The 23,139-nt window shown below is 41.7% G+C and overlaps 1 protein-coding gene across 7 annotated transcripts in view; it reads left to right on the top strand.

The window, feature by feature from the left end:
• LOC121675863 (follicle-stimulating hormone receptor) overlaps positions 1 to 23,139 on the top strand; it is a 217,195-nt gene that overhangs the window by 114,261 nt on the left and 79,795 nt on the right. For 6 of the 7 annotated variants that reach the window (XM_042051670.1, XM_042051668.1, XM_042051667.1 and 3 more), the window contains exon 1: positions 15,780 to 16,057. The exons of the other annotated variant lie outside the window; for it this stretch is intronic. In XM_042051670.1, coding sequence (XP_041907604.1) covers positions 15,795 to 16,057 — 263 coding nt within the window. In that variant the 5' untranslated portion in view covers positions 15,780 to 15,794. Of the gene's footprint in view, positions 1 to 15,779; positions 16,058 to 23,139 lie in introns of those variants that run through there. 7 annotated transcript variants of the gene reach the window in all.

Here is a 23,139-nt window from a genome sequence, read left to right as displayed (position 1 = left end):
TGCAAATCAAAAAGGAAGAGAAATATTGGAATATGCTTTTGATTTGGGACAGTTGGAGAGCAGCAGGTGTAGTGTGGGCTGTTAGGGTGAAGCCTGTGAGGGACAGGTGACAGCTCTGCCACCTCATGTAAAATTTCTTATGCTCCCTTCTGTGAGCTTTCACCAGCAGAGTAATATAGGTAATTAATTTTTTTTATATCTCCACAGCGAGTCCCTGGCTTTGCAGTCCAAACTGAAGTCAATAGGTATCTGATGGTGCCTAAAATACATTGCTTCTTGTTTGAAGAACTGTGACTTTGTGGCACAGGCAAATTATTCCCTCGCTGGTCACTGCAGGGTTTGCTGGGCACTGCTGGGGAGCCCCTGTCACAGGACAGCCTTGGAGCTTTCTTCCATTTGTGACATTCCAGCAACACGTTCTGTCCTTCCCATTACAGGGAACGCATGAAGCGAAACATTCTGCAGGACTGATATTTCTGTCTGGTTTTTCTGCTGCTTTGATGGCTTCTGGATGATCTGTAGATCCACTTTATCTAACATTTTATACCTCTTGGGATGCTGGATGCAAACTGTTCAGCGTTCAAAAGCTGTAACACTTCCATAAATATTCCTATATAGAAGCAGAATCCTTCTTTCCACGTGTATGCTGGCTATCATCTCCTCTTCTTCTCAGGGATGAGCACCTTTGGATAGCAGGAGAGGACACCTTTGGCTACATGGGCATGGGTTAGGTAGAAGCCCAATGTGTCCAGTTGCACCCTAATGTCAGGACATTTTCACTGCTTAGGTAACAAAATGATACTTCTCTGGAGAAGCCAGGCAGAACAGAATGCAGCAGTCTTTTAAAATACTTCTTTTCCACCTCTTTGCTACTTTCTCCAAGCATAGATAAATAAAACTAAAGTTTGGTGGTAAGGTTCACCCAAATCAAACTGTCTGAACACCGAGCCATTTTTGGAACTGCCGCAGTGTGCCCTGCACCACTTCTTTTCCATTTTACATGCATGCAGAGAAGGTCAAGCAGTGAATTAGCAGACACCTTTGATGGTGCCAAAGACAACAACCTGCTTCAATACATTATCAAATAATAGACTATAAATTATGTAAGCACTGAAATGCCAAGCAGCAAACAGCATTTTCAGTGCTAAGCAGAATCACCAAATTCACTAGAAACTGCTAACCCCGATGATGCAATTTTTTTGAGGTGTCTAAATGTTAACTCTTTGTCACCATCCTTCCTTTTCTTTCTTCCTCTCTGTCAAATGTGGTCTTTTTTTGATCACATTCCCTTACTATGTGATTCTGTGACGCTGTGTTTCAACTCATGTTCAGACCAACTACATAAGCTGACAGATTTCCAAGGCAGCTCAGGAGGGGCACCCCATAGGAATAAAATGTTGAGTATGCAAAGCTAGGGAGTAAAATGCCTGAAAATGGAGCTGACAACATGGAGTTCTGATCCTTTGTGTGCTGCTCAGCTCCACACTTTCCATAAGCAGGTGATGGAGAGGTGAAAAATCCAGAGGCTGTGCATGCGTCAGTGTGGTACCTCCTGAGATAGTTCCTGCAGCCTCTGGGAGATGGGAATCCCAGCTGGCCAGGGCTTTCAGCATCCATGGTAGTGAGAAATCAGAAAAAAATTGAAGATGTAAAAGACCAATTTTAATAGAAATTAAATTATGATTTGGGGGTTGTTGGTTTTTTGGTGTTTGTTTGGTTGGTTTTTTAATACAGAAACATAAAAATAAATAGGATAGACAGAAAAGTATTGATCACCTAGATTTCAGGGAACACAACAACCTTGTTGATAAGAGCTTGATGTGTACAAGACAAGGGAGTCCTCTAAAAGTTGAAGAATCCTTGGGAAGGGAAGTATTTTATCTGCAGGCTTGTTTTTACAGTTTCCCAGAGGCTGGGGACAGAGAGTGTTCTGCTAATGCAGTTTGTTAGAGACACAAGGGCAAGGAGTGCCACATGTGCGAAATACCATCATCATTTATTGACAAAATGTCTCATAGACTCAAAGGACTATGTAAAAATTAGGCTAAACCAAACCAAATCCAAAACCTAAGGTAAACATTAATGAACAAAAAGTCCATAGTCTAGCGTGGTGCTTGGTCCTTATTTAAGCACAGCAAATATCATGATCACTGGGTACATAGCACCAGTGTACCCAATGCTGAGATCTGTAGAGAAATGTAGCAGTTCACAAACTCTTTCTATACAGGCTGCTATCAACACATTATTTTGGAAATCCACTTAAATTCATGGAATCGTTATCAAAGGATGAAGAACATTAAATTAAAATACATCAGAAATACCAAATCAAGGCATTTGCCTCAGAATATTTTACTTGCTAAGGTTTTTTCTTTCAGAGAACTCTGCAATTCCTAAAAACAACTCTTTCCTTTTCGTGATCACATACAGCTTTTAGGACCAAAAAAAAGAAAAGGCATCTTTCCTTGTATTTTATCTCAATATTTCACTGAACAGTGAAATTTTTTTAAAGCCTCCAAAGCAAAGACAATTTGCAAATTAATTTCTCTACCACTCTGAAAAAAGAAACCATGAAAAGATCATGTCATGTCCTGTGTTTCTGTGAGAGAACCCAGGCTAGGGAACACATATAATTAGGTGTTTCACAGCTGAATTTTGCTCTGATGATTTCTATACCTGTGATAATTTGCTAGTAGTGCTACTTAAGACAGGGCTGCAGTTATTCTACATCTTAGTTTAGGTGGTCTTGCTTCCTTCTTCTGCAAGCAGACTTGAAGCAAATGATTGGAGAAACATTTTTTCCCTTTGTTTACTCCATGCACCAAAAGACAAGAGGTCTGTGTGCTGTAAGTGCTCGGAAGTATTTTAGTTTAACAGAGAAGGAAAAAGGAAATACTTTGATGCATCTCTTCAGAACAGGGCAAGCCGTCCCTTGCCAGTGGGAGTCCCTAACCCAGGAATATTCTCCAAAAGCATGAGTTGTGCTTTTGGTATACATAAAACAATTCAAATTCATAAAATTAGACATCTACTTGGCAAGCAATGATTTCAGCTCTTAGTAAAGTACCACTGTCCTTACATGCATCTGGAGGCAGTAGGGATATATGACTCAAGAGCTCTCTGCTAGAAAGTGTCTCCCATTTCCAGAATTGTCAGTACCAGTATATTTCACTGTTATAGCTTCTATACAAAACAGTGAGAATGTTGAAGAGAAAACTTTGGAGATTAACATAAATGAAGTATTTCAATTAATACAGTGGAAGGTCTTCAGCTACTGTAGAAAGCTAATTTTGTTTAAGCCAGGACTGGCCATTGTGTGGTCTTAAAGCTGGGGACAACATTCACACCAAGGATTTGCTATTCTGTCTCCAGAAGTGCTCATAAATGGACACCTAAAGCAGGCAAACTTATGTAATACCTTCCCTAATATTCTCTCAGCCTCCAACTTCATGACTCTCTGGTGATTTTCTAAGTCTCTTGTGGCTTGTTCATTTAGAACCCTAAATCATCTCTTTTTTCAGGTAATCATAGAATTTTTCCTTGAATCAGTGTCCACTCTTGCACCCACAATAACAAGGAATTACACAGATCTGTTATCTGCTGGGTTCAAAACCAGCTCAGGCTTCATTTGATAACCCATAGCTCTTGGAATGAAGGGGATAGTAAAAAACCTGTTCCAATCCTTTACTTCCATGCCAACCCTTATTTTGCAGACTTGTACCAAATTCTTTCAGATCAGCTCTTCCTTTCAGCCTCTTCATTTTGACCCTAGCTATTTATTTTTATTTCTTTTTTAACCAGGTCAGAACTCCTTCTTTTGTCCTTTAGCTATTTGACTTTGGTGAAGAATTTTGTCAAAAACCTTTTGGAAATACAAATAGATCTCCCTTTTCTGCAAGGATCTGCAAGGCAGGATTTCCCTCAGCAGTTTCTCTCAGCTCTGGCAGTTTTCCACGCTCTGTAGATGCATCCTTTATTACAGTTTCTGCTAATTTGCCCAGTGTTGTCATGATTACAGGCCTGTGATTCCTCAGATCTCCCTGGAACCTTATTTTAAGGATTGATATTGCACCCATTCTTTAGATTGGAGGATATTTTAAGGGGTTGGTACTCTTGCAAATTGCCATTAGTAACTCAGCTACTTGATCTGAGTTCTCTTACACCCCTTGGGTGACTGCCATTGGTTTATGCAAAGGTTATTGGTCATCTGGAGCTGAAGTTAACCCCTGTAATTGTATTATCTGCCCTCACTGGCTGTCTGATTCCTCTCAGAGCAATCACTGTCACCAGCTTCCTAAGGGACATCCTTACTACTACCTAGATGTGGTTCAGTGTGATCATGTGCCCCTCTTCCTCTTCTAATGGTTTTTCTGGAGCTAATCCTCCTCTACAAGCCTCTCTCCATCCTCTTCCTGGGAAAATGCACTTAAAAATAAATGGAAGAAAAGTTGATTACTGGACCTTTCTCTGCATGCAGCCCGCACCTGCCCCATGCTGTGCCATAGTCAGTTCCCTTTGCAGGTGGCATCTGGCTTCAGCATTAGGTTGAGCTGAGAAGTACAGCTGGGACTGTGGGATCTATTGTTTCAAGCTTTTTGCTGAAGGGGGTGGATTCAGAGTTTTGTGTCTGATAATGTTTGATTTTTCTTTAATGAATCTGGAGCTCTAATCTCACCATGGGATCTGATGACTAAGTAGGATCAAATAGTATTTACTCTTCTGCCTTGGCCTGCTGTCAGAAATATGGCACATTACACTCTGACAGACCAGTTGAAGACAAAGAAGAAAAGAGGTGAAGTAGGAGCTATTTACAGATGCTTAACTTTGGTGCTGTCACCTTCATACGTGGCAGAAATGTCACCTTCTCCTACACACATCAGAGAATGCTCCCTACAACAGCTGTGGTCTGTCAGTGATGAAAGCCAGAGTTTGTGGTAGGATGTGAAAGTGTGAATATTGGCCATGATCAGCCTTGGGAACATTTTCCTGCTGCTGGCAAGCTTTCTGCCCAGAAGCTGGATGACTTTCTGGTGTGCTATCACTGATGTAGCTTTAGATTTGGACAAATATCCTATCTGAAGGGCATATTTGGTCTGGGTTTCTGTTTCCCCAAAAGCTTTATAGACCTTTATAGTGGCTTGTGTACCTTGACTGTTACTCATTCTGTTTTTCTTTATGCATAGGTTAGGTGCATACTGTTAATGCCAGGATGGCAAGGTTGCATAACAACATGCAGAGGCTAAATATTCTGTTTTCTTAAACCTTTTTTTCTCCTAAGAGAGTCTTTGTAAGTCATTTCATTCCTCATTCAAAAGTTCAATCCTCTTCCCACAGTTCAGCGTCACTGCTAGAATTTGGTAAAATCACCCCTATAATGAATTTGAATTGAGATGTATGAGGGTGACCAGTGGCTTAATGGCAGAACTGTAACTACTCCTTGAATCAGCTCCTGGGTAATAAGTGAGGTAAGAATAGCTCCTCATCTTGTGTGCTGTACTACTGGAGGTTCCTGCAGGCAATCATTATTACCTGCTACTTCATACTCTGTTTGGCCAGATAATGTCTTGCAATTAGGGCTTAAGAGCAAGCGATGGAAAGCTCTCCATAAAAGCTGATTATATTTGGGCCCAGCAGCACATCCCTACCACCATTCTCCAAGATTTATGACCTTTGTGATGTCTCTCTGCTGCTGCTCTGGTACAGAGGCAAGCTGTTTATCCAGGCTGCTGCAGTCCAAAGCTTCAGCAGTGGTGCTCTGGCATAGCTGCACTGAAGTCAAGGACAATATGGCCTGGCTCCTTCTCTCTCACATCCCTTCATATTCTGTAATGTTAGCTGTATCCTGCTGGCACTTTTCCATTTCTTTTATTGTCACATTCATTTTCAGCATCTACAAATACCATGTCGACATTTACTCAATGGATCCACCATTGGAATGAGGCTTGTTGTGGTTTTTTCATGATGATGCTGAAATGGTTTTGGGGACTGTGGGAGAGATCACAAACATAGAAAACCTTGAAAGTTTCATGAATGTCAATAGAGTTTGGAAATGAATCTTCACTGACATTTACGTTTACGCTGCCACATGCGGAAGGGATGGACAGCTTAAACTGGCCCTGAGAGTAGCCCCACATCCCGAGGGAATACAAACTCCTTTGCTCCTGCAGAGCAGCAAGCAAGGACAACTGGCTGCCAAGGACAGGCAGCACTGCAAGCCCAGGCTTAACAGATAATTCAGCTGGGAATCTGTAAGGAAATGTTCAGCTTTTCTGCGTTCCGAAAAGGGCATCCACATGTGGCCAAGGTGCCTTCTTTCCCCTTCCCAGAGCTGCTGTGGTTTGGGTGTACAACAAAATTATCTTGCTTTGCATTTGGACAAGCAATGGTGATGTTGCCAAGGCTGGCAACGCAGCCTCCAAGGGCACACCACATGTTACTCTGCAAGCAAAGGCCACATCACTTTACCCACAGGCCAGGCCAGTCAGGAATTGTATCAGGAGAAATACTGGTTAGCACTGAGCATGAGCTAATGAGCCCTAATGAGATTTCTGTTCAGCTTGGAGCACATGCAGAACAGACTTGTAAAATATAATCATACCGCTTTTGAAGAGACAGTACAAAAACCTCACCTGAGAGCTTTTGGGTCTCCAAGAATTTTGAATTTCATCTGGGCAAGAAAAAATTAGTCAGTGTCTGCTCTTAATTACCTAGTTTGGAGGTGTTTAACAGACTGTGTTTCCCCTTTGTGGTCCATCTTAAAAACAGCAAAGGAAGGTGGCCATGAAAGGTAAAACAGTCTTGCAGTTTGGTTTGGGTTGTCATGCTTAACCTGTGGTCAGCTTAGTCCCAAAGGTATTTGTTTTTTTCATCTCAGGTGGATGTAATACAACAGGATGTGTCATTTGTTGATAAATTATATCATGCTAAACCATGTCATGTGAGTGAAAGGGTAAGGAAAATTGTAGTAGAGGTAAGAAAAATGAAATATGTGGTGGAGTGTGACTTTTCTTTCTGCTTTTAGCTTACAGCATTCAACAGATTTAAATGTCTTTTCAATATCTAGAACTTTTCTTCTCTAACCCGTCAGTGAACCATATCCCAGCATTGTCACAAGGGTGGTAGCAGCCACAGGAGCCCTTCTAAGTGAAAGACATGCAATCTGTCAGGGTGGGCAGGCTAACACAAATCTGTTAGCACTTGCTTTTCCCACACAGGTCAGAGTCTTCTGGAACACTGGCCAGATTTCAATTTGGGTAGCTATACGTCTGTTAGGACTTCAACTGTGGCTTGCAAAGTTTGTTTGACTCCTTTGAAGAGCAAGTATGTAAAGAGCTATGTAAATGGTCAGGTTTCAGTATGTAAAAAGCTATGCAAATGGGAAATTTGAGATCTTGGCTGGGATGTGAGGAAGAACACAGTACATCTCTGTCCTTCCCCAGCTTCCCGTGGTGGATACCAGTGAATTCGTGCAGGCAGCAGGGATGCTTCTCCATTGCCAGGTCACAGCTGGATGTGCAGAGAAGCCAAAAGTGGCTTCAGGTGGGCCAGGGGAAGTTCAGAAGCCCCGTGTGTGTGAGACAGGGGCAGGGCTCCAAAGCACAGCTTCCTGGCTTGGGCACATCTCTGTGGGGTTATACTTTGTTGTGCACAAACCTGCAACTCTCTGGGGTCTCTGGCTGGACCCCAGGGGATCTACCCACCACCAGGCAGTAGATGTCGTTTCCCATTAGTTTCCTTGATATCATCTGTAAAATTATGCTGGAGGTCTTTCTGTGGTACAGAAGCGGGGACAAAAACGGGCATTAGACTGCAGAGCGCTTTGGTAACATGGTAATGAGCGCTATAAAGCACCTCAGAGAGATGGACAAGCTCCTTTTTCATCATCTGCAGAATCTCATTAGCCTACCTTCCATTCCATTCTGTGCCTTAAGAGCGATGTCAGGACCTTTTTCCTCTCCTCCTGCACAGAGCTGTGCCTGACCTGCTCCCTCCGCACTGAGAGCAATTGCAGGCAGATCAAGAATCGGAGGCTCCTCTTTGTCACCTTCCATGCAATAACCTGCTTCCTGACAGAAAAAGTGTCAAAGGACAACCATTCCGAGGATGAATATATCATTGGACAGTCTTACAGCACTAATTTGAGCTTGCTGAAGCAACTTGGAGCTGTTCTTTTTCATTTTTTCCAGGGCTACAGCTGCATAAAGACTTAGACATGCCCAGCTTTCCTTTCAATGCTCATTTGCTTGCTTTTAAGTGCATATGTCATTTTTCATTATTTTGTATGCTAAGGGGCAGATCCTGAATTTTTTAGCCATGTTTGGCAGAAGCTTGTTCCATAAATAATCTTATTAACTCCGATGGATTCTTTTGTGGAAAACAGTACTGTTCAGCAGCAGCTGAGGAGTCCCAGCAGGAAGCTCAGGGAAGAGTGGAAGAGGAAAATGGCTGCCAGAGATCGGAACAATATTTAGGTTTTAATGTCTTTCCACAGCAGCCACTGAATGAAGTAAAATCATTTTTTTATTTGCTGTAAAAGCTCCAGCAAAAGTAGGAAAAACCTCAGATGCCCTTCAAGGATGCTTTAAAACAAATGTGCAGTATTCATTCTCACTGTATAGTGCTAAAAAAAGACTCAGTGATTCTTTGGCTCCTAATTGTCACCTCTGGCAGCTTATTTAGCCTACCTGTCATGAAGGTAAAAGTATACAAAACCCTGTAACTCCTGCAAAGTAATTGAGCCACTTTTTTAACCTCCTTCTATCAATATTAATAACCTACTCTAATTGCACAATGCTTCTTTTTTTCTTTTCTCCTTTTTCTTCAATCTGCTATAGGGATTAGTTAGTCATCTGCATCTTCTTTAGAGGCCTTAACAAATGTTAATTTTTCATTCTTGCCTCTTTTTTTTTCTTCTATTAAGTGTCAGAATGAAATTAATTTCCCGGAAGGATATTAAGTGTCTTTCATGTATCAATCACAGCTGAGTTCTTCCTTTTCTCATGCAGAGATGGTTTCTCTTAGGCTGTACGAGGTCAAAAAAATAGAAGATAGGTATATTGTAAAGATATTTCCATTTCAGACCTCTTTAATATATTTTAATGCTGGAAATGCTCACCCAACCTGAGAGAATTTCAGGTAATTTGGTTGCTCTGGCCAAACAACAGGATGTTAGCACTGTCCATGGGCCAATTTTAAGCACCAGAGGGATTAAGCAAGTTTCCTCCTTAGAGATATCTCTGTACTTAAATCTTTGAAATTTCTCACGTATGCTTTGCCAGGCAGCTCTCGTTCTTTAATATGAGATGATAATTATGGCATGTTGTGGAGGCATCATTAAAGTTTCTTTAATTCATTTTATGTCATAATAAATTGTACTTGAAAAAATTAATAGCCTCTTGAATTTTAATGAGTAAGAACTTCAGGTTTGTCGCTAAACCATCCCTGAATGTTCAAGAACTTTGAAACACTGGACAGAAAGCATTGCCAGCCTATTTTGTTCATGCTGACGAACATTTCTCCTTTCTTTAGGGATTAAAGACAAATAGCTGAGTGGTATATCGTAACCATGCTCAAAAGCAAGCAGCAGTGTAGGTTTGAGGAAAAGCATGAACACTCAGCCTCTCTTTTAATCATCCTAGGGAGATTTTTTTCTCCCTGTGCCACAAGTAGAATCACAAAAGAGTTCAGGTGAAGGAGGGATGTGGGGAGGTCCCACGTGTTGCTCAATGTGAGGTCAAACTGGGTTGCTCAGGGACTTATTCAGTCTGGTCTTTTAAGCTTCTATGGAAGGAGAGAGCATGACCTCTCTAGCAGCCTGTGCTGCTGCTTGACTCTCCTCAACATGAAAAATCTCCTTGTAGCCACTCTGAATGCCACTTATTTCAACCCAAGTCTGTTGCTTTCTGCTCTCCCACCCTCCATCTCTGCAATGAGCCTGGGTCCACTTCTTGATCACCGTCCTGTATGCTCTGGGGACTGCTCTTCTGTATCCACAGGTCACCCCTTCATAGGCACTGGGGGCTACTGTTAGGTGCCCACAGACCATTCCTTGTCTCAGCTGAACAAACCCTGGTCTCACAGCTTCAGCTCACAGAGCAAGCACTCCTGCCCTGACCATCTTGGTTCTTCCCTGCACTCCCTCAGTTAAATGATGTCTGTCTTCTACTGGGCACCCCAGAATGGATGTAGTGCTGTCCACGTGGTCCTGAGGAAAGGGGAATAATCAATTCTCTCAATTTACCAGCAGATCTGCTCCCTGAACAGGCAGTGCCCAGCCTGCATCCCTGCAGAGAGTTTGTCCTCCACAGGTTTGGGGCCTTGCATTTGTCCCTGTTGGATTCCATGGGTTTCCCGTGGTGCTGACGCCAGCAGTGCATGGTTATTGATGTCTGTGGGCAGGGCTCCTTGACACCACAGTCAGGCAAGGTTTCTCTTGCCTCACATCTCTGACCTTCAGGTACCTTTTGCTGGCTGGGAAAGGCGTCAGAGGAGAATATATGATGCAAAGTGTGATTCTAGGCAGGCTTTGGTGTCTCTTGTGCATTATTTTGGTCTAGTCAAACCCACTCATGGACAGTGCAAAGAAAAAGTACTTCTATAACTGTTCTTCTACAGACATGTGATAGAAACCTAGCAGATGGGCTGCGTCTTTTATTATCGACTGGGGATGAACAGACCTGAACCCGAGGAGCAGCACTAGATGGAGTGACAAAGATTATCTCTGACTTCACTCTTGTCTCTTGCATATGTCTCCTGTGGTCTGAAAATACATGAGGTGCTTATATCCTCAGATTGCCTCAGAAAAATCACACAGATAAAGGGCTGAGTGGGAGCTTGTCAGCCATCAAAACCATAAAAGTATTGGGGCAGAGTGAAATAAAGAAAGTCAAAACTCCCCGGTTCCCCCAGTTCATAGCACAAGAACAAGATCACTGCTGAGAAGTGTCAGCAGAAACATTAGAACTTTCTGAGAGCCTTCCATGCTGGGTAATGTCCTTCCTGAGCTAAACAGATAGGTAGGGCTGTTTACACAAGATCCTAATTCGTCTTCGAGGAGGAGGGAAGCAAGAGCCACGGCACAGCCGCTCATTGCTGCGTTGGACACAGCCCCGTGTGATGTGCAGCTCTGGTTCCTGCAGGGGTGCAGCTTAATAAGGGAGCAATTCATCACAGCCAGGCTGTGAAGTCAAGAGTCAGAGGGTCACATGAAGTCCTCATGAGCATAATTCCATGCAGTTTCTAATCCTTTCCCTTACACGTGTGTGTTCAATTCCCGAGTCAATGCACTCCCTCTGGTGGCTGATTTACTGTCTCAGGTTCACTCCTTTTTGGAGCTGAAGTTTCCTGCGAGCAGGTGGCTAAAGGAACTGAGAGAGCAATAATACTGCTTTTATTAGGCTACTTTATCGTTCTCGACTCCGAGGGCACAGATAAAGTCTGTCCATTCAAATGTATTTAAAAATAATCCCCGTTCGTGGAAAAAGGTGAAGCTAAAAATACTCTGTTCAGAAAGACTATTTCTGGAAAGAGCCTAAAACATTATATTTTTATCAGGTCAATGATCTGTTTGCCTCAATGATCTGCTGTTTTAAGACCCATGTTGGTCATTCACAAAAGGTAAATCGGTGATGTGTCAAAGTCCCTTTTAGTAATTTCCTCTGATTTCCTCTTAGGATCTGCTCCCTCTCACATTGCCAGCTTTTATGGAGAGAAAATACCTTTTTCTTCTCATAGCATAGCAGTCAGGACAATAGAGGCTATTGCTGCTTCTAAAGCCACAGGGAGAAACTATGTGCTGGAAATCATCAAAAGAGAAAGAAATATCCACTCTGAATGATAAACTCCTTTTGGATGTGTTTTTTATGTCATCTGTTCATGCAGGTGATTGATTTGCCTTACACATTTTTAGAGAATGCATGTTGTTAAGCAAAGCCACTGATAAAGAGGCAGTCAGTAATTAAACACTATTCTGAGGCTGGGAAACAACATTTTCTGTATGTAGAAACAGTATTTACTTAATTAGCTGTCATGCTGTGTTTCAGAGGAGGCAAACACAAGCAGATGCTGCTGTGAACTTGCTTGCCTGTAGGTTGATGCACTCCAGCACCTGGTGACCTTCCTGCCTTAAGGAAAAGAGCTGCTCCCACACCTTCAACAGCTGGATTTAGCTGTTGACCTGACCATATCCACACTGAGGTGAAAGGGCTCAGAGCTGTCTTTGGAGCAAGTTTATTGAGGGCAGGAGAGAGAGTTGAGGTGGCTCATTTTATTTCCAACTGTAACCTCATTGATCCAGGTGACAGCATGACCCAGGACAGGCACTGCTGCTTGGTCAGAGGATGGAGTCTGCAGATCCCCTTGGTTCCTCTGGCTCAGTGCTTGCAAAATTCAACCAGAGCTAATTTTAGAGGCCAGTCCTATCAACCAGGATCCCTTACTACTGTCTTTAAAAAGATCCCTTGATGGCTATATAGCTTTGAATTAACTGTTTGTCCTAGACACCATCTAATTTCATAATCTGTAACATCATCATTGAATATCTTTCATAATTCACTTAATTGCATGTCTGTTGCTACAGTGCTTCAATTTGGGGAAATTTCTGTTTTCCTACTCAGGAAAACAGTTTACACTCTCAAGACCAATTTGCCAGCTGGAGCATAGTTCTTCTGCAAATGGATGCAAAGATAAGGCTCTCATAAATATCTGAAAGCACCATCATCTCTGCATTTGCACATTCAACAGCTTGAATCTCAATGACAGTGCATCCTTGCTCCTAGTACATGATGCTCTGAAGGTGGTCCCCTGCAACAGGTCCTGTGGGTTTTCAGGCATGGTTGTAGCTCCAGTCTGGTGCTCAGGAAGGACTTAGGAGTGCGAACTCCACAGAAAGATACCAGGAAGTGGGTTTTTTCCCCTCTTTTACACGGATTTTCTTCCCAAGAGGAGACAACTGTGCTCCTGAGCTGGTAGTGAGAGGATCACCAGCCGATCAGTCCATGCAGGGGACTGTGCTCATTTGGCTATGTGACATTTGACAGTCATGTGCAGAAATAGGACACAGTCTCCTGGTTCAAAACATTGATAGACACCAGAATTTATTCTTTAAGGCCTTGGATCGTATGTTTAAAACAACTGAGAGACCCTTCTGAATCTTCATGTATCCTCAGGGAGTTTTACTGTGGTCCTGATTTAGTGCTTGTTCCAATATGAATGAGATGTCAGTTCTGTTTAGCACGCTAGCCTGATTTTAGTGAATGCAATGATACTTGCATATTTCCATCAAAGTCTTATCTCCACGGTATTACAAGAGAAGCCTGCAGTCTGGATAAGGGGTTTATATTATTTAATAATTGTCATCTCATTCTTAACTGATGTAAGCGAAAGTGGAGCAATGTGTACTGCACCGATAAAATGGCCTCACCAAACTAAAATGGAGGAGAGAAAACCTCCCTCAATTTTTTCTTCATTATGTTCATGATTTGCTACTGAGCCTGACCTGATGTTTTAAAACATCTCTGTTTTACTAGTTGTATTAAAATAAAACATACTTACTGTATTTTGGAAGTCACTAATAACTGGAAAAATGCCTTATAACCCTAGGGATACTTTTTGATCTCCTGACCTTTGCATAGCGAAGAATTATTGCTATCATCTGAAACAACTTTCGTGGTTTGATTTATGAAATCCAAAATTAATCAAATTGCGATGTCTTCATATCAGTGAAAATTGTTTGGACATTCAGAGAATGTTGCCACTTTTTCAACTATGTCACAAATACTACTATCCATTTCATCAGTATAACATGACCATCTATATTCATGTATTTCAGGATAAAGAGATACAGCTTAAATTCCTCTGCATCCACATATTCCTGTGCTCTTTATATTCCTCAAACTTCACATTTCCTATTTTGGAGTTTTTTCAGCCTGCTTTTAGTCTACTACTGCAGGAGCTAGAGTCTGTATTGAAATGACAAAACCCCAAAAGCCTCAAATGATTTGTCATCCTGCCCTTTGTTTAAATCCTGAAGTCTGCCATTATTCCAACTTTCAGTGGGCTATGGAAAAAATTTAAATAAATAGGAATTTGTTTGATCATAGGGTGCAATTCTGCAGTTTTCGTCCCATTGAGGATGAAGGTAACTGAAGGTTTTTACTCATTTCAGAAGATCTTGTAGGTCTAAGATCTTTCAAAGGAAAGGGAAGAGAGAAAAATGAGGAAAAAGTCACTAAGGTTTTAGAAATTCTTTTTTTCTGGCAGCCACTGTCATTCTCATGAAACTTAGAAAAATGGACTCTGTTTTACACATACAACTGAAAGAATACTCTTACAATTCATTATAAGCCTACCATTGTTAGAAAAAGATTGCCATGATTTTTTCTTACTTTTTTTTCTATGTGAATATAAATTCTCATCTTGAGTAGGCTGAAATGACTGAGGGAAAAATAACCAATATTTGGTATAATTGGGATAACTCTTAAGTTAAGAATTATTTTAATGAGTTTAAAAATCTTAATTAGTTCTATTAAGAAACATCTATATTATGAGGCTTGTTTTAAAGGTGAGAATGATGGAATCTTGGTCAACACAGTCCAGGGGAAAGATGCTGTCTTTTGTCTCATTACATTTGTTAATGCTTTTTGATTATGGAAGAAAAAAAAATAGCAATTAAAAACCCATGAAAAACAAGCTAACAGCAGCTTTTAACAAGATTAAGAAATCCTTCCAAGCAATGGGAAGGATTAAATGTGAGTCAAGTTTAGCAGAATCACCCATGGCTCTTCCCTTACTTACTTAAAAAGCACATGATTTATAAGCCCTGTGTGGCTAAAACAGCCATTTACAGTTTAAAAGAAAAACAAAGAACCGCAAAGCAACAACAAAAAACAAACCACAAACACCTTTATCCCAAAATGTTCATTTCAGGTGTCTTGTAGAGAAGCACTGGTTCCACACAATGGCCTGGTGCATCTTGACTCAATGACAGCAAAGAGTTCACAGAGACCCTTCCTCAAGGATTAATATTTGTAGCAAGATATTTTAGCTCAGTCAAAACAAAACAAATAGGGACTCAAAGACAAGATTCAACATTGACAAGATTCAACATCCAAGCCTCCTGGTGATATTCTTGAAGCTATTTTCCTCCTGTTGTGTCACAAATAGTCATTTGGCAATATTTCTGGGATTTCTGTTCCAGATGATGAAATTAATTTACCAGTCCATGGGAACAATTTGGTTTGTAGAGTTTTCTTCTGTTTGGGTTCCAATAAAGGTGCTGAAGGAAAAAGGAGAGGAATCAGCAACTGCATGAAAAATAATCACAGTTGTGAAAAAACAGGCATGTTATTTATCTCTGGCTTTAGGTGTATAGAGCTTTTACCCTATGAAGTATACTATATGCCATATAAAATAATAACACCTTACTTTTGCCTAGGAGCAATACAAAAGCAGGGGCTCTTGGATCCATGAATGGGAGCATAAATACTGCCATAAATAGGGTGCTTCTCCTTCAGGGACAAAAGTGTCTGAGCTGTAGAAAGCAAAAATGCTTTGTTGTCTCTTGGTCACACCAAGCAAGACATGAAAAATTGCATAGCTGAGAAGAAAGAACCTTTTCCCAGCACATTAAAAGAGCCCTGGTTAGTACAGCTGGGCCCCCTGATTTCAACACCACTTGAAATACAAAATACTTGTGTCATGAAAAATCAGCATTGCTCGTCTCTGTCCCCACTCCAAGGCCATACGGAATCTGGGGTCATGAAGTGAAACTTGCTGAGAAGTCATCCCCTAAGAGCCACATGGTTTGTCCCAGCTTTCGGGGCGGATCTTCCATCCAGGGTGTTGGCCTGGGAGGTCTCTGCGTTCTTCTCTTTGAGCTAAAGGAGACGGGCACAGATGTGGAGGCAGAGATGTCTCCAGCCCTTGCCTGCTTGCTGCTGTTCCTGGGGGGCTGCCTGGGATGCCAGCACCGCGCCTGCCGCTGCCTGGGCAGGGTGTTCATCTGCCAGGAGAGCCAGGTGCTCCAGGTTCCCCGGGACATCCCTGCCAACACCACCGAACTGTAAGTAGGGAAAGGGAGCGGTTGGGAGCAGCAGCCTTGGGGCTGGCTCTCCAAACAAGCTGCTGCTTGGCAAGCCACAGGTCAGGTTTGCAGGGACTCGCTTGGGAGACTTCATGCCAGCTGTTTGCAGAGCACAGCCCTTCCTCCGATGCTCACTTAATTACACTTGAAACTCCTCTCCGTTTCTCTGATCATGGTCAATGTAAAATCTCTGTTAAGAAAGGAGTTTGCACGTTATAATGCGAAGTGCAGACTAAATTTGAAACAAGCATCCTTGGTGCTGTGACTAATTTGAAGCACAAAGTCTGAGCTTTCTTTACAGCTTTGCTTTAGCGTTGTTGGAGGGCGCAGAGCAACTTGTCTGCCCCAAACAACTTCATGATGAGCGTTTGTTTGTACTGCAGGAGCTTTCCAAAGGTTTGCACTTGTTTGCCAAGAAGGAACTTAATGTTTTCCCCTTGAAATCTCAAAGGCATTGCAGAAAGGACTCTGACAAACATTCAGGGAGGGATCCTCCTCCACCAGAGCAGCAGCGTGGCTGCGGTTGGAGACAGTGAGCAACATGAAGATACTGTACTGAGTTACAAGAGGATGGGTTTTGTCTGTCTTAAAGCTTCTCATTATTTTTCATAAAAGTAATGTGAGCAATAGTGTGTGGCAGCTGTTTTGTGTGTCAGTAGCACAGGCAAGCAAATGAGCTTGTGCAATGGCAAGTATGTAACTGCAAGTTATTGTTTTCATTTTAATAGTTTTAAAGCAAATTAGATCACCCTTTGCCAACACCCCCGCAGACATCTGGCATTGTTACAACCAAGAGCAAAACCAAGAGTAGCCCTGGATAAAGCTTTTGATTAATAAGTGGAGTGGCAAGTTTGAAGGGAGGATACAATGAAGAATGATGTGTCACTAGTTAGAAAAATATAGCCCTATCCCAATTTTACACACCACAGTATATCCATGGTTATTATGCCAGTGTTTTCCTAGGGCAGAAGTTTTGTTTTGTTCAGAAGGAGGAGTTGTTGTGCTCACTGACTAAGCAGATTGCAGTGAAAACTTGAGAGAAATGTCTGAATTAACCACAAAAGGTCATTAAAAGTTTAAATCATTCTCATAACTAGAGGAGAAACTAATCCATCTGTGATTTAGGCCATCTAAATCCTGAGTGAACTGTGCTCCAGGCGTATACGGCTAATTTTGTTTAATTTTGCTTTGATTGTTTCTTTAGGTTACACAGTTAAGGTCTGCCTTCTAGGGATTAAGCAAAAGCATTTTTTAATTATTTCTGCAAAGAAGTAGAGTATCGCTGAAAAGCACCTGTTAGTAAAATGGGATTTGTCCTCTCCTTGTTAACTTCTCAAGAGTTTGTTGAGGATGCTAATTTGTGGGCTCTTAGCATGAGTGTTATTCTCTGAAACAGGCAGAATACAACAATAGTGTGACTGAAAACAACAAACAAATCCTTTCTTCTGCCAGTGCTGGGCAAATACTGGAGTTAGAATCTCTCAACTTGACTCTCTTCTCACTTTCTCTCAAAATAAACCAGCTTTTGGTTTCTCGGGGAGTCATCCAGGTCCCCTTCCATTAGTATAGCCCTGGGACTGATTTCAGCATGGCTTAAAATTTTGAAAAGTACCTAGAGTAGCCTTGAATGTACCAAACCTTAGGATTACTAAAGCTAGATACGTTAGGTGAAGAGCTATCAAGTGACAGATAAACTTTAGATTTTTCCTTCAGGATCAAAGGGGAACTCTGGAAAAGTCCTTTTCTCTGTGTCTCTCCACTGAGTGCCCAGTGGGGTGATTCAGGTGGCTAAAATAGGTTTTACTTCTCCAGATGACACTGCAGGTGCACCCCTGGTAACAGAAAAAGCTTGCTTTATGTTTCCTCAGAAAGTCTCAGTGAGTGAAAAGGATTTTTAAATCAGCATACCAACTGGAGCACAGAAGGCCATGGTGTCTAAGAACCCTGTACAGGCCACAAGCAGAGACTTCTTGCTAAGTACAGCTCCTGCAAGGTATTTTTTTCTCTTAAGAGCTCATTCTGGGAGTCTGGATGCAGTCTGGTTTTGTTTGATGGAGAGGAGTTTCTTCAGTACACTTCAAGCTCTTCACCTTGCCTTATATGATCTTGATAGTTTTCCTAAATTATCCTAGAGTCCTTCCCTAGTGCCTTGAAAATGTTGAATAACATGCTGGTGAATGCTTTAGAGTGAGAACAGGAGCCTAATAAGCCTCAAGCACTTCCTTTGCTATGCGATTCTATTTCACTACAGCTGTGTCTGAAGTTGGGACACTGGCATGTGGCAGCCAGCTGGGACACTCAGTAGGAAAACTCACGATAAAGGTAAAAATAGGGCCCTCACTCACCATTATCTCTTTGCCATTGCTGACATTTTAAATTCTTATTGTTATTTTTTAGTGTTTGAGGGTTGGTCCTGAGCACGTGCTGTCGTGAGGGATTTCCTTGTGATCGGCTTCCCAACAGGGAGAGCTTAGGCTCCACAGCAAACATGAGCTCTGCAGTGTGGTGCATGAGACAGGGGTTTGGTCCTGGCTGGATTAGCACCTGCTTCAGCAAGGGTGTTGCAAAGGGAAGGCTGGTAGCCTCTTACAGTGAGTGATTTCATTTTGTACTTACCATGTGGAAACAGAGCAGGGATCAGAATCCATGGGCTTTCATCACTCTCCTTTCTGCCACATTTTCAATTACAGGCCAAAATTTCATGAGAGGATGGTTACAGCTTGGTTAGTACATTGCTTTTTGCAGATTTGCAAGCAGTCTGCATCTGGCATGTTCTGAGTGTTTGCAAGGGAGGCTGTGGTTATTAGCTGTTTTTCTTTAAAATCTTTGCCTGGATAGAAGAATTTTTGGTATTTTCTAATAGATACCAAAATGCCGAAGAGATGGCTCTGACTTACAACTTTGGAGTCAATCCATTAGAAACCAGAGGCCAAAAGTCCAGATGGGAAATGTAGGCTCACCTGTGTCAAAGTATTAACTCTTAATTGCCTCAGGGGAAGAGGGGAGGGAGTGACTCAGTAGCAGCTGGAGGCAGTTTGCTCCTTGAAGATCTATTCCAATCTTAAAAATCCAGTGTCAAGTTTTGTAATCCATCATCAGTATTCAGCAGGATTTCATTTATTCATTAGAGGTCTTGCTTTGAGATAGGAATGCAGACAAAAATGACATTCTCAGAAGGGATCCTTCTTAAGATTTAACAAACTACTTTAAGCAGAAACATTTGAATAGCACCAAGTAAAAGGATAACAGGAAATGGCCTCAAGTTGTGCCAGGGGCAGTTGAGATTCAATATTAGGAAAACTTTCTTCCCTGAAAGGGTCATTAGGCACTGGAATAGGCTGCCCAGGAAAGTGCTGGAATCATGGTCCCTATAAGTATTGTGGATGTGGCACTTGGGGACGTGGTTTAGTGGCAAACAAGGTGGTGTGGGCTTAACGGCCAGACTCAATTATCTGAGAGCTCTTTTCCAGCCATAATGACTCCATGCTTCTAGGAGGCAGTTTAGCCACTGTCAGAGCAGTTTAGAGGTATGTTATATAGAGTGTTTTCTCCCAAGCATCTGCAAACTGTAAACAGCAGGGTTTTTCACTTGCTCACTGCATAGGTGTTTTTGTACGATCGCTCAAGGATATTTACTTTAGACTATCAAGTCAAGGCTGAGTAGATGTCTGAGCACTAAAACATCAGCTGCCTAGAAATAGCAAGTCCTGTGTTACGTACTGAGTGAGTCAGATGTGCTTCCCAGCGACAGAAGCTGAAAATGATGTGAATTGTAGCTGCAACTCTGTTATTGACAGCTGCAATTAGGATTTTTTTTATTCTTTCACACTTAGGGCTGAAATTACACTGAAACCTGCAAACAGCTACACTTTTTGCTTGGGTGTTTATACTGATGGACTGACCTTAACCTAAGAAAGGCAAGGTGTGAGAGGATAAAGTAAACTAACAAAATGAAGACCCACGAAGCTTTGAACTCCCTGTGTTGTGGTGGTTAATCATACAGTTAATCAATAAACCACATTTTTTTCAGGATGAGATGAGAATATTTTCACAGCAGAGCATATTGAGAGCAAATTATATGCTGGCTAAAGCCCTTTTAATTATTTTAGTTTTTAATTCAAACCAGTTTTGCATCTGTTAGGGTTACATTCTTCTCTTCCTGAATTTATGATCAGCTCCTACTTTGAAAGAGAAGGCTACAGAGTTGCTGTAAGATTGCTGTTTGTATATCAGTGCAGTGGTCCTATGCTTAAGGCTGGATTCTGTATTTGACATTTTAATTGGGAGGATAAAAAGAAATAGGCAGATCATAAGAGAGGAAGAAAAAGAAACATAAGAAAATTACACAAAAGGATAATAAACTCAGCAGGACAGATCCTCACCTGGTATAAATGACCAAATATATATCTCTACAGAAACATTCAGTTTCTAAAGCTTCAGGAGCTTTTGAACATGAGGAGGTATGCTGCACGCAATGGGAGCTGCTTTGCAGTGCAGTACTCTGCTGGCTTACTCCTGATGCTGTAAATAAATACATGCACATGGCTTTCACCTTACTTATATGGTCTGCAGTTTGATGTATGTGCAAGAGAGGTATGGCCAAGTCTGAAGATTTATAGTTGTCTGTACATTTTTATATATATATATATATATATATATATATAATATATCTTGGAAATGAAAGTGCATTCACTTAAAATTTGATGACTTACTAAATCACTGAGTTTTTTGCAGGGAAACAGTGAAATCCAAGACTTGATTTTGTTTGCATGCAGCATTGGGAGGGTACCAAGCTGACTCCTTCCACTGGGGTCAGCTACAGAGATATTCTCTCAATGTATAAATTCAGTTTTTTCCAGCAGTCTCTGTCACACGCACACACACACACACAAACCAGCCTGTGTCACATCCCCACACATCTGAAACCAGGCAAAATGGGCTCCTGGGCTGATGAGCTCCGTGTCGTGAAATAAAGCCTCTCTCTTAGACATTTTAGGTATGTTCTGGTTCACTTCCTACAAAGAATCCAAATGTGCCTACTGAATGAGATGATAATAAATATTTTTCTAAAGTGTTTGGAAGATTAAACCAGTCACTTGTAGGTGTTACATTTTCTTGTCTCAAATATGGTGTCTTCATCTTGTGTGTCTCCCCATTCAAGTCATGAATATAGTTAAAAACCCAGGAGAGTTTGACAGTAATGTTATTCATGAGATGCGATCTGGTAAATACCAGAGTTAGTGATGAGGCACAGCAGGAAAGAAAAGCCCTAGTAAGATCCGAAATTAGTAGTTTTAAACTAAAATGTGGTAAAGTGGAGAAACTGGTAAGCCTAGAGGACGTTGCAAAGTAGGATGGAGGTCTATCTTTTACTTCTCCAACAAGAACATGAATCACTAAGCAGATTTGAGGACTCATGAATTCACTGGTGCCACGCAGCAGTTAATTTCCTTTGCTCTGAATGGTATGCTAGGCTAAACACTTCAACAGTATGGATGATTTCCTATCTTCATTTACTCCCCTTACAACAGTTTCTCACAGCTCATCAGTTTTCACTCTGCAGAAGTAAAACACTGTATTTCAGACTTTGTTGCCTTCTTGCATCTGATACTAAAATGTATTAACTCCATCTTTCATCCCGTGCAGGGACACTTTGGCACAGGGAATCCTACTGAGTATCACTCAAAGATGACTGCTGCTAGCTGGGAAAGCAGAGCATAGTCGGAGCTCCAGGGAAATGCTTTCACGAGTTTGAGTGACATTAAAGTGCTTATGTGGTTCTGTCTCAGCTTCAATGAGCTGCCTTCCCGTCCCTTACATAGGGAGCTCAGGGTGTTTATGAAGAGAAAGGGGTATGTGTGTGTGTGCCACTCATGCTCTGACCCAGCAGGGTACCAGTTGCTGTACTGTAAGAGCTACCAAGCCAAGACAGTTCATCAGTTATCCCTGTATTTCTCCCTGCAATTGTGCTTTTAACTCCTCACTCAGTTTTATAAATGGCATCTTGGGAATTTGAGTTAATCATTTTCTGGATCAGACATTTAGCAGATTCATATCAGCACTGCAGTCTTGAAGAATAATGCTTATTATCTCCCTCAATATCCCAGGCCATGCCACTTAAGTGAAAAATAAAATTTAAAAAAGCTTCTCAAATACTTGATGATAATCCCAGCTACATTTCTGAGATGACTTCTGGAGAAGAGATCCCCAGTGGGAGGTATCTTCACAAGCTGCAAATCACATTCCTGTGGAAGAGTATCACACATAAAATGTGTCACCTGATAAGCCAGCAAGAGAAAGTCTGCTGTGAGCCTCCAGGGTTTTCTTTGCAGATGCTGAGGGGGTCTCATCAGGCTGACATGTCACTAGAAATACTGCTTGTGCGAGAGTTTAATGAGGGTGACAGAAGAGAGTGGATGTGGAATGCCACAAAAACAGGGAAAGAGGAGCCCAGAGAAGAGATGCTGAGTAAGAATATCCATCCAAAAGGGAGAGCTGCTCCAACTGCTAGCAGTTTGTGTGCAGGAGAGGGTCCTGCAGAGCCAAGCAGTTATCTGCCAAAGAAAAATAAACCTGTGAGACACCCAACTGAGGAGCCAAAGAAACCCATGCACAGTTCAACATGCCTCACTCTCTCCTCTCTTTTTGGCATCTTAGTTAGTTCTGCTTAACTTTCCTGAGTCCTTGTGCAGGCAAGTTAAAAGATACTTGGGGTAGGCTCACAGTTAATTTAAATTGTCATAGCTTCATTAACTTCAGTGGAAAGAACTCAGTTCATTTTCACTGTCTGGCAATGGGGACCTCTCTCAGCCATGTGTTGTTCATTTTGGCAGCAGCTGATTGGGAATGAGTGTGTGTGTGTGTGTGTGTGTTCAGTAAACAAGACAGTTTGGGCACAAAAGACAGGTATTATTTTTCATAGCAGTCTTAGTTTTACACAGCGAGGGGCAAACACTCTGGTAGGAAAAGTCACTTTTCTTTGTTTAAGACCTTGACCTTTTCAGACAAAATCTGTAAATTATTTCACACACTTTGCCTGTAGTTTGATTGGGCTGCTCTTA

This window comes from Corvus kubaryi, unplaced genomic scaffold, assembly GCF_017639235.1.
Source record: "Corvus kubaryi isolate FWS band 111438036 unplaced genomic scaffold, C.kubaryi_AGA036_p1.0 76, whole genome shotgun sequence".
Classification (NCBI taxonomy): domain Eukaryota; kingdom Metazoa; phylum Chordata; class Aves; order Passeriformes; family Corvidae; genus Corvus; species Corvus kubaryi.
The sequence above is the reverse complement of the archived record's forward strand: the minus strand, read 5'-3'. Positions and strand labels throughout refer to the sequence as shown.